The sequence below is a fragment of the Haliotis rufescens genome, unplaced genomic scaffold (assembly GCF_023055435.1).
Source record: "Haliotis rufescens isolate VD_foot unplaced genomic scaffold, xgHalRufe1.0.p SCAF_23, whole genome shotgun sequence".
NCBI lineage: Eukaryota > Metazoa > Mollusca > Gastropoda > Lepetellida > Haliotidae > Haliotis > Haliotis rufescens.
Genome location: NW_025963924.1, coordinates 6551605 through 6567075, shown reverse-complemented (window position 1 = coordinate 6567075; position 15471 = coordinate 6551605). Strand labels below are relative to the sequence as shown.

General features: G+C 38.7%; 1 protein-coding gene across 3 annotated transcripts in view; it reads left to right on the top strand.

The window, feature by feature from the left end:
* The window catches only part of LOC124146549, a 174586-nt gene that overhangs the window by 20682 nt on the left and 138433 nt on the right, over nucleotides 1-15471 (top strand). Inside the window, exon 1 of one of the 3 annotated variants that reach the window (XM_048401733.1) lies at nucleotides 15361-15436. The exons of the other annotated variants lie outside the window; for them this stretch is intronic. Within the exon in view, the coding sequence (XP_048257690.1) occupies nucleotides 15410-15436 (27 nt within the window). The 5' untranslated portion in view covers nucleotides 15361-15409. Of the gene's footprint in view, nucleotides 1-15360; nucleotides 15437-15471 lie in introns of those variants that run through there. 3 annotated transcript variants of the gene reach the window in all.

The window sequence follows — 15471 nt, the reverse complement described above, 5'->3', positions numbered from 1 at the left end:
TAATTATGGGCAATTAAATTCTAGAAAAATACATCTGTCGTACATAAACATTTTAGGCTGTCAACCTAGATACTTATCTTTCAATTATGTTTTTTTTCACCCAAATAATATTCTAATAAGAGCCCCCTATTTCTAATTTTGAGAGCACCCTAGGCTCTTATTACATCGAATACGGTATGTTATATAAGGATCTTCAGAGACAATCGGATTGTTACACAAGTACCCTTTAGTTTAAAATACATCTATCACTTGTGCAAACACCATGGAAACGTTTTGAGTCTGCTGGACCCAAATGTTTCTCTTAAGGTTGTCTTTACAATGCTGTTGTTTTGGAAAACACTTTTTCATGCATATTTGTACCACACAATTCAAACGTATTTGAGTATTGGTGATTTACTAGCAAAGCATACTTCACCAAAAGATATTTTACTTGACTTGGGCTTTGGGCTAATTGTTGAAACCACAGACTGCTGATATGAAAACAAATGAAAAATGTCAGAACCGAGGAACCGAGCATTGTGGTAAATCTCCCAGGACAAGCTCACTAGTCCAAGAACTGTGATCAGCTGTAATTATAAACGCCCTCCAGCCTAGCTATTCCCCTGGGACTGTTCGGTTCTTGAACCTAAGTTTAAGAATTTATCAGCGGATAATTTTTTTTCTTGCGATCGGACAGCCATCACACTAATAAAGTTTGCCTGGCAGCCATTGTGACCACATGATCCCTCTGTCAGTCATCTCTGACAAAACATGAGCTGGAAGTGTTCAGTTTTGTAAACCTGACAGGTATCTCTGTAACAGTGATTTTGACACTAAAAGCTGTATCCAGGTCAATGACTTGGACCCAAGAAATGTAATAAGTCAATGGCAAAAGTCGATGAGTCAAATAAACAAAACAGAAAATTGGCAGACGAAGCATAACAACGAATCAATATGATACTGTTTGTGATTGGATGAACATATATGATCTGGCCAATGAACGTAGTGATAAGAAAAATGCTGGACTATAAAGTCTCAATAGCCCCTCACAGCGCTTTCCCATGATACAGAAAGTATGATGCAAAGACACGCTGCTCAAAATTTCAGTTATGATATGTGATGGCTGTGCTTTGTTTTGTTTTTTAAATCGATAATGTAAGCACAGTATAGCACACAGGACAAACAGTAGTCCAAGAACTGTGATCAATTGTAATATATAAACGCCCTCCAGCCTATCTGCTCCCCAGGAACTGTTCGGTTCTTGAACTTTAGTTTAAGAATTTATCAGCCCAAACTCCTTGTTGTTAAGAGTACAAACAACACAGTTACGTTGTCAAAATACATCCGACTCCGAACTTCCCAGATATCATATTTCATTTAACTAACATTACACATACTGTATTCGACACAATAAGCGCCCAGGGCGCTCTCAAAATTAGAAATAGGGGGCTCTTATTAGAATGTTATTTTGGTGGAAAAAAGAGAGTTGAAAGATAAGTTTCGTGGTTTATGCTGACACACTGAAATGTTTATATGCGACAGATAAATTTTTTCAGAATTTATTTGCCCTTAATTAAGAATGCATATAACACATGAGTGCACAAGTCAAACTGAAACTATTCGCAACCTGTTTTCACTACATAATGTGTCTGTCATGCATGCGATGTGACCTTACAACATCCAACAAAATTGTGGACGAACCTTGCAATTTAGTGTGGTGCGCATCGCAATACATTAATCATTATTGCAATGCAAAAGTTAAGTCAATACCCATCACTAGTAACACTGTAATAACTATTGGGGGCTTCGATTAAAATACTAAGGCTAAAAACTTCACCCAGCTTGCCTTCTTCCCATGACAGGGGGCACGGGTGGCCAAGTCGTCTAAGGCGCCACGATTCATTTTTCAGAGTTGCATCCCTTGGGCACGCCAGAAACCTATGATTGTGGGTTCGAATCCCGGTTCGCCCCGATTATGTTTCTAGGTTTGTCAGCACCATACCTGTGCTCGTGGGTTTCACCGAAGTGGTAAACGTCTGAGACCTGCATCACTTCGGGCTTTCTTCCCACATTAAGCTGACACGCTGTGATGTAACTGGAATACTGTTAAAAGCGGCGTTAAACCCAACTCACACACTCACTCACTCTTCCCATGAATATTCTGGTTCTGACTTTGTGAAGTCTTGTTGTCTTTCATCTGAATGGCACTGCCTGTGTGGTCTAGTGCTAGAGCGTCCACCCGGAAAGTGGAAGGTCCGGGTTTCAAATACCAAAAGACATTAAAAGATGGTAGTTATTGCTGCCCTGCCTGGCACTCAGCATTAAGGGGCTAAAACAAGGACTGGTTGGCTAGGAGTCAGTATACAGTGTCTGAGTGAGGTATTCATGTTAAACTGTGGCATGGTATCTCAGTGGGCTAGCACTTAAATCGGCATCAGTCCAGACTAGTACAAGCAGCTACACACACACGTGCATGCACGTCGCTATATAAATGCAATAATCTTGGACGTGACGTTAAACCCCATTTCACCTCCCCTCATCAGATTGGGACCCTCAGGGAGAAAGTGGTACCCTGTGCTCAGTCCTTGTTCTTCACAGTTCCAGATAAGCTGCGTATTTGCATAAAATATGCAAAATAAATCGCTATTGCCCAATCAATTGAATTGTATACAAATGACTGTGCATGAATATTTTTTTTATAACCCAAGAGTATAAGACCACTTTGCGTAATTACCCAATATATTCTATTCAAATTGCGTACTTATGTTCTTAACAGATCTTTATTTATAAATCATATGCAGGCATCACAAACACATGAACTATACTGCAGTGAATAATGCATAAGAAGGTGCTATGGCTCGCTTCTTGTTAATCAGACAAATTGCTTTTCAGGGTTAGAAATTTCTTGTATTTTAGTGAAAGGGGCACATAGATATCATACTTTTTCACAAATCTTTGCAAAAATGTTCATCATGTGAAGTCAATGACAGCATGTGGAACCCCTGGCATTACAATATTGTTAAAAGCAGCGAAAACCATGAATATTAATGTGCATATTTGTAATGCGTCGAATCGACACCCTAAAGCCTGATGAAAGCGCTACATTATTACTCTGGTCAACGGATCAGTGTGCACTCAATTATCCTTCTCAGCTCCCTTGGGAGTATACATCCAAAGCTGCCAGTATTAGAAGGTTAACAGTCACATTACTCTTTCATACTATCGGGTACCCATTCACTGCTGGGTGGTTCTTTTTTTAAGCTAATCACATTATTGTGGGTATATTTTTTTATGTGAAACATGCGGTATGTGTTACATCAAATCTCTTTCCTAATGACTATGAAAGTAGCTTGGACAACTCGCTGATAAATTTTCAGCAGAAACTGGCTGATGAATAATGAATGTTGCAGCAGCCACTCCTTCCTCAATACCCACAATTGGAGGACTACAGTTGACGCTGCCGTTGTGTAGAAGCTACATACCTATGTGTGTATGTGCACATGGCACCGTCTCCCGGGAAAATGCAGACCCACGATTCCATCCCTGCCCATTGATTTATTCATGAGAGATCTATAGTGGGCCATTCATGCAGATATGTACAGTCCTCATGGCTCTCTCCAACACACCTTGTATATTATGCACGAATTTAATGGAGGAGGTGTGCAGTTCGGTATTATACAGCAGTGTACGAAATAACTGCCTGCCTGTGGCTGGTAACTTTTCCGTCGGGCTGCATGAAAATTTCCTCCACCTGCCCGACTGTCTGGCAGATATATAATTTTAGGACTACTTACGTATTCAAAGTTTTTGTAACTCCTCATAGATTCTCCAGTTATTGTTTGCATTATATCAACTGAAACAAGACCTGATTTGTCTCTTATTTTTTGTGAGTTTTAATGCTTATAATGTTTAAATGCGGGCAGGTAATTTTGAAGATGGGCAGACAACATTTATTGGATACCTGCCCGACTGTCTTGTTGGGTTTTAAAATTGTTTTACAGCATTATTGTTTCAGTCTCCCTTAAGAGTTTTTCTTTGTTTGTTCATTTGTTTGTTTAACTGCACAATCAGCAATATTCCATGACAGTGTCCTGTAAATAATCAAGTCTGGACCAGACAATTAAGTGATTGAAATCATACACGTTGATCTTTCCAACTGAGATGCAAAGACATACAGTCAACTAAGACAATGTGATTATTTCAAATTTAAAGTCGGCATTGTTTCAGCATTATGAGTTTCATTTCAAAGCACTCTGTCGAACATATTTTAGCATAGCAGTAATATTTATAACATTCATACCTGAGAAGAAAAGATCACAACTAAGTTTGCAGTAGCTTGACTGAAATCCTTTTGTTAATTTCCAACTCTTGACTTTAGCATCAAAGCCTTGAAAGTTGCACCCGAGTATTGACTATGAATTCTAACAGGCATATTTACTGTACCCTTAGGTCATTCCAAGCGCTTGGATACTTGACACTGTGTTATATGTATACCCATGGCCAATTAGTTTCTTCATTCACTGTATACTAACCTGGGTATTTTGTGCACACAGATATCAATATTGCCATCAATATCTGTTGCTGAGTGGTATTCGTAGTGGTGATTTATATAGCTTGTCTTCGTCTTCTATGAATACCATTGAGAGTCTCAGTAAAAAGCTTTCAAGAAATATGTCAAGTTTTATCTTTAAAACTGTAAATTTACAAAACCTGTCTTTATCAAAATGAACTACGATTATGGGACCTTTTGAAGTCCTCCTAAAGGGAAATTCCCATTGAACCTTTTTTTTCCCCTCGCTACAAATGTAAGCCTCGATCCCTGCCTGCGGTCAGCCATCGTTCCCGTATTGTTGGTATTGATTCGTCGGCAATGACGTATTATTGCATATGCATCTCGACAGCCAGAACAGAGAGTCAATTGTCCTGACTTGTACCGAAAATAATGTTAAACTTATAATAGAGGCGGCATTGGTACCCATGCTGTTGGATTATTGGCTAAGCAAACACAATGTTTAGTGTTATTGTATATTGAGTTGAGTCGGGCAATGTGAGGATTGGAACACTGCTGCTAAATTTCATGCTTCTCTGGGGCTTAATCAAGAGAGTGATTTATATCATGGTTGTCTCTAACTTTGTGAATAAATATAATTATGTGATTAGATTGTATTGATGTTTCTAGGCATGCTACAAAATCTGGGAATATGAATTATTGTTTACTTTGGTTTGAGGACCTGTTCGTGAGTGTTCAAGGTACAGGACAGTATTGTAATTTATATTCATAGCAGACAAACATGACAATGGGGACTTGTTACATAAATGAAGATGAGAATATTTGGTCATAAGCTGGCCCAGATGGACTTTTGTGCGGCATCACCAAGACAGAAACATGTTTACAGAGAGATGGCAAATTTGCAATTGAAAAGTCAGTTCCACCTCAGGACAATAAATATTGTGTATCCAAATAAGATTTTTTTTGTGAACATTTATATCGTTTAATAATTTAACTCCAGTGCAAAATATTAATGTAGAAGTTTTAATTTTCTGTTATTTCTATGTAAATAAATATTTTTGTATAAAAATAATCCCATTATAGGAACATTTTAAACGTTAATTTTTATCTCTAGTGCTAAATAAGAAGACTTTTTTTCTCTATAAATTGATTGTACATATCAAAGTAAAATTATTAAGTTTTTGTTAATTCAGTGAATCAATATATATTCCCATTTAAAAATATATCTCATGTCCATGAACATTAAAAATATTAAATAAGACGTTTGGTATATGTTCATGGAATAAATTTGTTTTCTTATTGTGCCTGTTGGCAACAAAGTCTTCTTTATTATAGTCTGCCGGGATGGTGGGGTAGCCTAGTGGTTAAAGCGTTTGCTCGTCACGACAAAAACCCGGTTCCGTTCCCCACATGGGTTCAATGTGTGAAGCCCATTTCTGGTGTTCCCCCGCTGTGATATTGCTGGAATATGGTTAAAAGTGGTGTAAAACAATACTCACTAGCTCAATTACAATCTGCCAGGTATGAAGCTGATTCATCCAGCCATGTTTTAAGGTGTGTAACAACGGGAATTATTACACAGAAGAGCACTGTGTGAGGGTAGCTCTATGGGTGCGGTGATGAGTTATGTAAAGTACCTGTAGCCTGAATTGTATACCGTATTCGATGTAATAAGCACCCAAGGCGATATTTGCTAATATTTTGGCTAGTGAAAATCCCAAATAGCACCCCTTCCAATTGATCAATGTACACACCACTTATTTATTTCGTGTATAATACGCACTCGTGTGTTATATGTCTCTTAATTATGGGCAATTAAATTGTGGAAAAATATCTCTGTCGTATATAAATATTTCAGGCTGTCAGCATAAACATCTACGAAATTTACGGTCTTTCAACTCTGTTGGTTTTTTTTCACCAAAATAATATTCTATTAAGAGCCCCTTATTTTTAATTTTATGAGCACCCTGGGCACTTATTACATCAAATATGGTAATTTCCCTTTTACATCTTAATTGATGTTAACAAATGACTCACCAATCTGCTCATCAGGGCTGTTTGAAGTTGTCCAACACGTAAACTGTTGAAACCTACTGATGGCTTCTAGCACGGAAGTAAATAGTTACATTATTGTCATGTATGTGTATTACATTTTGAGGCAAAGTCTTACAAACCTGGTTTCAAGAGTGATTTTCTTTTAGGAAGACGGAATATTTCTTTAATAATTTCTCCTGGACAAGAAAAATTCTAATTCTGTCTAACATACAGTGTCAGGCAGGGCAGCGCTGGTATTTCCATACAGAAAAACAGGTTATTGAAACATGTAATAAGGCTTGTCTCCGTCTGTACAGTGGATGCAGGTTGCTAGCTCACTCACTCACTCACTCATTCATTCATTAATTCACGTCTGTATGATGCGATATGTAATTAATTTTTCATTGTTAAACTTTCTTTTATGATTTTATGCCTTTTTAGCACAAACAAATAGCACTAGATTTTCAAAGGCTAAATTTATGACAAGTGTCTCTTATTAATGAAAACAGGATCTGACCACAATTGACCATGAACGTGAAGTGTTCAACATTACTTGACATGACTGCCATGCTTAATTTCAAACCTTGGTGATTGCAATATACAAACGGCTCTATCACCATGCGTTACACAACAGGTATATTATCAACTCCTGACCACAAGAGATTCATTATCAGCTGGCTCTACCATAGATTATCACATCGATATTATGCAACTTTCGCCTGCCCAAGTAAAGCCGTGTTAATTATGAATCGGCAATCAGACCAGGGTATTTACCGACATGAATCTATGTATTCACCAGGGCTTTCATTTGTATACCTCACAAACCCAGCATACTTTATTTCATGGATATTTCCACGGTCCTGTTAATAGTGAAAGGAGATGGAATTAATCGCGTCGGTAGGCATGTTGGTAATCGATAGAATTTGGACATGATCACTAGGAGCTTGAATGTGCAATGAGCATGTGTGTTTCAAGTCTGGCTATTGGTACCGACCCTGCCCCGGCCATACGTTCATCACTTTGAAGTTGTACACATGTAAATAACCAACAGGGAATACTTACGCTGCTCCGCGTAAAATGCTGATCGATTTTGGGCCGAAAGAGATATGGCTGCTGAATTCCCATGGCCACATAGACTAAATTCTCCTTCCATACAGCTACTAAAACATTCCGATAGAATTTTCAAACTTTACGATATAAGTTATTGGTATGTGCATTTCAAGGGTCAGTATCTTAGGTAGATGAGAGTGTAGCATTAATATCACGCTGACTGCCGGTGTTTGAAATTGAGGATGATAATCAAAGTGTCCGTGTATAAATGAAATATTTACGGTTTCCCAAGATTAAAATACTTCTGATTAATGACTCCTGTCCCCATTAATGTCCAAAGCTGATTGTGTATAAGTATGACTGTATAAAATGTATGTGTCACTAGTTTTGTTCTTGCTGCAAGGTCAAAATGCTCCACAGCGATAGAACCTAACAGTTTTCATCCACTAGTCCTTATTATGATAACATACCGTATTATCTTATAGTATAGTGCACACTTTTTTCCCCAAAAACACAGCTGTGTAGAAGGGGGTGTGGATTATACACGCCACAATGAGTTTTTATGGGGTTTTTTCCCGCAATGGTATAGCAAAACCCTTAAAATGGGCAACTTTAAAAGTCCTTATGATACCTTAACTATTGGGCAGTTTGGCAAGGACTACAGGACAAGTGCCAGTTTCTAATGCTGCTCCATGGAAGTCTGATAAGGATGTGTTTAGTCAATTATGGGGATAAGTATTATGAGATTTCAAATTTGCGGGTTTAGTGAGTGTTTGATGCCCGGAAACTGTATTTAGAACTGATGGTGAAACCAGAGGTTTCAAATTGAACATTTTTCGGGCAACCATTGGATGACGTTGCATGCTTGCGTAATAACTAATAGGAGAATGTGAAAAATAGATCTGGATAAAAAATGTTCTGATTAATATTGTACAAACTTTATGTTTAATTGATGTGATATCCATGTCACCAAGTCAAATAGACATTTTTCAAATTTGGCATTGAGAAAAAAAGAGATTATGTATAAGAGAAAACAAACATTCATATGCATTGAAAAGTCCAAATATGTTCACATATCCATATGTCTATGTGTGGATGTTTCTCATATTTCACGGAGTTAACCTTCTTGAAAGACCTGTTGGGAATCCAGGATAAAATTGGTCCCTTGTAACCGATGCTTTGTATAAGAAGCGTGAGGTGGCAGTGTTCGAAATTAAGGGGAAATGCTGAAATACATGTTTGGACAAGTTTACTCAAAAGTATTTGGTGAGAGAAAGGACTGAAATATAACTTGACTTGTGGGTGGGATTTGTGAAAAACAACCCCCACAGTTTGTGTTCGTGGGTATCAAAAACATTAAGGATCAAAGTTATGTTTCATAAAATAAACAAATTATGAACACTATCAGAAGTTAGGATGGGGCAGTGTGCGTCTATGGTCCATGTGGTGTGCTGCCCCAGTACTTAAATCCATTAGGAACCCCCCCAAATGTTTTGTTTTAGACAATGACCCCTTGGATTTCATGGTGTATTTCACTATCCTCCCAAACAGTGGCTCAAGTCATTATGATGGTTGCAGCAGACAGAATTTAGGGTAAATTCTGATAAATTATGTCATGAGGTAATACCCTATAATTAAATTTGGGGGTTGTCTCCCTTTGCACGCACACCGCTGACTCAATATGCCTCCATGGAATATATCGAGTCCAACTGTCCGTCATGAAGATAGAAAACAAAGTCAAGTGCATGTAATTATTATGTTACTTTAGCTGAATATTTCAGATAATTAAATCGTCTTAACTTGCTAAATACTTGGTATTTGATCAATGCTGTAATAGGTCTATTTTGATGACAGTTTGATTTTCAGTAAAAATTCAATTATATTATCTATCTAGTTTCATGTTTTTTCATGGTGTATTTTTTTAAAAACAAATCTTTAAGAATGTCATATTCAAGATAGTTTTAGAATATTTTAGATCTATAAGAATGTAACCAATGTTGAAAGTTTCAAGAATCCCTGTTTTTGTATTCTGTATGTGTTCAGGTGTTTTTTCCACCAGTGTGCCTAAAAACATGAATACAGAAAGACTTGCAGCATATGTGCGAAGAAGAGTAAGAAGGAAGTGCATGATCCCATTAGCGTAACAGAAGGGATGACGGAGTGCTGCCTCGTCCCCCAACACCGTGCCTGTCTGTACCAGCAACCTGCTAATCTCCCATCTCGCGATCCACTACTCAAGATCATATAGCAACAATCTTCTCAGTTACTGCAAACAAAAAATTAAATAACCATCAAATGGATTTTAATGTCAAATATTAAAGTGGTGGTTAAGTTGTTTAACCTCTGCCTTGATTCAGTGTTGTGTGTCAGCTGGTGTTTATATAGTTGTTAGGAGAGTTGTGTATGTAGAAAGGGTTTACATGGCAGGGCCATGGCTCTCTCAACACAGGCCTGGCCTCTGCATAGCTTGGAGTGAAAACATCTCGTATCTATGTGGAGATTAGTCTGATAGTTGGTTTATGACACCTAAAACTCGACTTCAGTTGGTTTCTTTCTAAATTTCGTTTTATGTGGTGGGGATAATACCAATATTACATTTCAGAGTTTTTTCTGTTTTTCAAGACAATATCTGCATGCGTTGCCATGTGCACTATGTTCGTCAAGCCAGTCCAGTTGATACAACAGTTTAACTAATTATATGCCCATTTTATTTTTTGGTCAAAATGTAAGTTTGCATGAGGGGAAATAAAAAAATATTGGTTTTCGCATTGCTATTTTCTGTATGTTTCATGTTTAAAGTGTTGGCAACTCTGTTAACCATCAAAACGTATTGTTGTTTTGGAGTTGTTTCATGTCAAGGATTGGATTAGTGGGTGCAGAGTAATTATGTCTGTTTTCTAAGAATTTTTCCCCATTTTGACTTAGCAGGGCATGTATGCTACTCACACATTGATAGGGATACTGAAATACGAGAGTGGATAGAGTGTCTGCCTGGAGAGAGGAAGGTCTTTGGTTTGAATCCCGGACGTGTCATACCAAAACATGGTAAATTATGGTACTTATTGTTTCCCTGGCTGGCATTCAGTATTATGGGGAGAAAACAAGCAATGGTTGGCTTGGAGTCAGTAGACTGTGTCTGAGTAGGTATTCATTTTAAACTGTGGCATGGTACCTCAGTGAGCTAGCACTATAAAACCTATAGCATGCACCTTGCTATGTAAATGCTCCCACATCAAGATGACACGATGTGATTTAACGGAAGCACTGTTCAAATCAGCGTTAAATCAAACTCACTCACTCTCCATGTGATTGGGGGCAGTGGGTAGCCTAGTGGTTAAAGCGTTAACTTGTCACGCCAAAGACCATGGTTCGATTCCCCACATGGGTAAATGTGTGAAGCCCATTTCTGGTGTCCCGTAGCATGATATTGCTGGAATATTGCTGAAAGCACAGTAAAACCATACTGTCTCACTCCCTCTCGATGCGATTGATATGAACACTTCATAGATCAGCATCGTGATGAATGAGAACACTGGACGAGTGTTTACTTTGTACGTTTATTCTTTGCTCATAACTGCATCACCCTTACAAACTTTAACGACAGGTAGAACAGAAACGGTTGGACTATATATAGTGCCATTTCCATCATTTTGCCAGCTAATATTGATATGCACACGCCTTTATTGTCAGACGATCTCATATGAATATTTTATATGGCGGAAATCGATGTAGAAATGCTGTGATTTTCTTCCTGTCTCTTTGAGAAGAGATTCAATGATGTACAGTGATAGAAACAGTTTTAGTCCACTAGTCCTTATAATGATAACATATAGCAAAACCCCTAAAAAGGGCAATTTTCTATAAGTCCTTAGGATACCTTAATTATTGGGCAGTTGGACAAGAGCTACAGGACTAGTGCCAATTTCTAACACTGATGTACATCAGTTCGCTTCGGAAAGATGGATACATCTGACTTCTGTATTTATGCATGCAGTTCTTCTTGAATTATATCATGTGTGATTTTTGAATATCAGATTCCTCAAGTGTTTTAAACCCTTTTCTGAGGTGATCGATGCCTTGTATTGATATACCGTATTCGCTGTATTAAGCGTCCTGCTCCAATAAGCGCCCCTTACCAACTTCTAGATCAACCTGTCTGTAAGTAATCTGTATCAACACCCGTGCTAAGACAGAAAATTTACATGACAGTCTGCACTTTCTTGTGTATATTACAGATTTTTTTATACAAATTTGAAGTTTAGCAGGGTTATATGATAACCTTGTAACTATTATCAACAATGTGTTGAACCAGCTTTGTTCACTACTGCTCGGGACCTGTGAAGATCCGGGTAGAACAGGTCTACAGCAACCCATGCTTGCCGTAAAAGGCGACTGTACGTGTCGTAAGAGGCGACTAATGGGATCGGGTGACTTGGTTGAAGCATGTCATCGATCCCAATTGAGTGGATCGATGCTTATGATATCAATCACTGGATTGTCTGGTCCAGACTTGATTATTTACAGACTGCCGTCATATAGCTGGAATATTGCTGAGTGCGGCGTAGAACAACAAACCAACCACTACTGCCTGACTTCTTGACAAAAAAAAGGAGTAACTTTCAGTGTATGGGTTTAAAAACTGCCACCCTTTTTCAATATTGTAAGTGAAAGAGGGCAGTAAATATGGTACAACATTTGCAACAAAATAGGATGGAGGTTTCCATATATTATTGGTATAGAATAAAAGTCAAGTGGCCCTAATAGTGAGAACGCTGACCTGTTTGTTCCAAGTTCTACTATAGCCCCGAGGATACTTGTAAAATTAGGCAAATTTGCTCTGGCCAGTGCTAATTTCTATCCCAGCAGGTTGGTGCATCCAAATTAGATTAACATTGTCAATGTCTCATGTTACAAGCTTTTGTCATATTTGTGTCCACATAATTATAGTTGTCATATTGTTCTTCAGGACAGCTACTCTTTATAGAAAACCCGTGAAGATCCGTGTTGGAATCGGTCTTTAGCAACCCATGCTTGGTGACTGTACTTGTCGCAAGAGCAACACACAGGATCAGGGGTCAGGCTCACTGACTTGATTGATGCATGTCATCATATCCCAATTGCGTAGATCGATGCTCATAATGTTAATCTATGGATTGTCTGGTCCAGAATCCATTATTTAGGGACTGCCATCATATAGCTGGAATATATTGCTGTGTGCGACGTTAAGCAACAATCAAACAATCTTTATTAAAAAAAACTAATAAAACCCCAACAAGTAACATGTAAAATGTTGATTTGCAAAAGCTGATTTTGGATAATTTGGATGTTTTTTTAATATTTGAACATGAGTAGAAATAGATGCTGTTTTTTATGATTTATGCATGAACTAAGCAGAACCAAGGGGCCTAAACAAGGCCTTGTTGGTTCGGAGTCAGCATACTATCTGAGTGGGGTATCCATGATAAACTGTGGCATGGTGTCTCAGTGGGCTAGCACTATAAAACCGGCATACGTTAGGATAGTTACAAGCACACGCACATGCACATGCACACACACACACACACACGCATGCACGCACGCATGCACACACGCACGCACGCATGCATGCACGTGCAATAGTCTCGCCTCACCTCACCTCACCTCACCTCACCTCACCTCACCTCACCTCACCTCACCAGTGTTTGACATTAGAGGAGGTCCTGCAATCCTTGAGGTTTTCTGCTTTAGTATTAGAATCATCCCGAAAGTTTTGATTACAGGCTTAATTTTGACCAGTGCATTCCAATATTTTAAGTTTCACGTAACTTTAAATATAATTTGCCATTTCTAGGGGGCCAAAACCGACTGTATCAACCCCTTACTCCTATGTTTAAGATGTAGTTTCAGCCTGAGCAAGACCTCCTCCTTGGTCTTGTGGTGGAGCGTCCGACCGGAGAGCGGAAGGTCCGGGGTTCGATCCCTGTCCGCATCATACCTAAAGACGTTAAAAGATGGTTACCCTGTCTGGCACTCGGCATTAAGGGGCTAAAACAAGGACTGGTCGGCTAGGAGTCAGTATACTGAGTGGGGTATTCATGTTAAACTGTGGCATGGTATCTGAGCTAGCACTATAAATCGGCATCAGTCCAGACTAGTACAAGCAGCCACACACAAGTGCATGCACGTCGCTATATAAGTGCAATAATCTTGGACGTGACATTAAACCCAATTTCACCTCACCTCAGCCTGTGCCAAAAACGTTTGAGTCTACAAGCCCCAACATGGTTCTCAACATTTCTTTCAATAGAGTTCACTGTTATTATATGGACTATTTTTAGCTGAGCTTACTAGACTGAACATACATTTACTAGACTCGGGCTTCGGACTAGTGGCTCAAGTCACAGACTGTAGCTGTCTTTTAAAATAATAAAAGTGAGGTTATGAAATGTGACCTTAAAGTCATCCTGGTCAAAAGGAGTCGCAATATTTCTTTCTCACTGAAATTGCCATTCGATACAGAAATAGATTGTGCATAGATCCATCGGTCCATCGTCTTTGGTCAGAACAAGTCATCACAACATCTGCAGGGTACTTTACTCAAGCGGTGAAGTGAACTGTTTGTGATTCTTTCGAAACATTAAAGATCTTTCGTTATCTGCTATGTAATTGCACTGATTGAAATCAAGTCCTGAGTCCTTAAGGTTTGCTCTGATAGTGTATGAATCAGAGACCCCCTAAATCTTTTACTTTGAGGATAAGAGCAATGACAATACCCCTTGACTTTAATGCTTAATTTCAAACACTAAAATGCAGGCCTACATTTTCAACACTGTGGTTACAAATATGCCTGATAGAAATGATACATTCCTTTATTTGCCTTGTCAAGCTAACACACCACATTGCCCTATTAAATTTACTGTTTTGAACTTGTTCTCCTTTTTCAAAATATAAACATTTGATGGTGACAATTTTTAAAAAGGAAAGTGCAGATGGGCTTATTTTTCCATTAGTTACTGATACAGCATAAAAGAGAGCTATTAGCTTTGTGAAACTGCAGGCGCACAAACCTGTCCGGGGATAACATCACCCTCACATCACCTACTGTGAATATGCTGCTTAATGTGAAATTAAGGCTGCTCATTGTGAAGCCATACGATGAACTCTCCACCATATTAAAACTGCAACAATGACACAACAAAAAGAATGTGAACTATTTTTAAGCCCTGAGCATGAGTTCATATGATTTAACCTAAAAAAGTATTAAAGGATAAGCTTCAATATATGCACCATGTTCAGTGATACGTATCGCATATATTACACCTATTTTATTAACTCATTCACCTTCTTCAAGCAAGCATAAAACTGTGCAATTGATGACGCAGAGGTGAACAGGGACAAAACAAGACGGGTGTACGCCCACTCCCGAGAAGCGACTTCACATGTTGCCTGTGACAGGGATCTACCCCCTGCTGCCGACGGTCATTCACGACAACCAAAGCTGTTGTCTTGCATTAAGCTCTCCTGATTGTATAGCTGTGGAAAGATGGCAGCATTTGTTAAAAACTGTACTTGCTTGCCCTGCCCAGAAGGCAAGAAGCAAAGCCTGCTTGCTGTATTGATGGTTGTATGTAAAAGTTGGCCCTCAATCTATAAGCTTAGCATTGATCTGAGCTGTCACTCTCTGACAGATCATACACTTCAATTGAAAACCTGAAAAGGTTTGACTGAATGTTTGCTCTAGCTGGCTATGCATTTCTAGCATACTCTGAGGCGGGACCATACAGGACACTTGCTTTATGTGTAAGTAAAGTGATTATATCGGCCGCGGAAGGACATCAATATCTAACATGACGGTTGATGCGCCCTGGCTTCTACCTGAAAGGGGTAGGGAATTGTTTTGAGTTAATGGATGCTTTGTT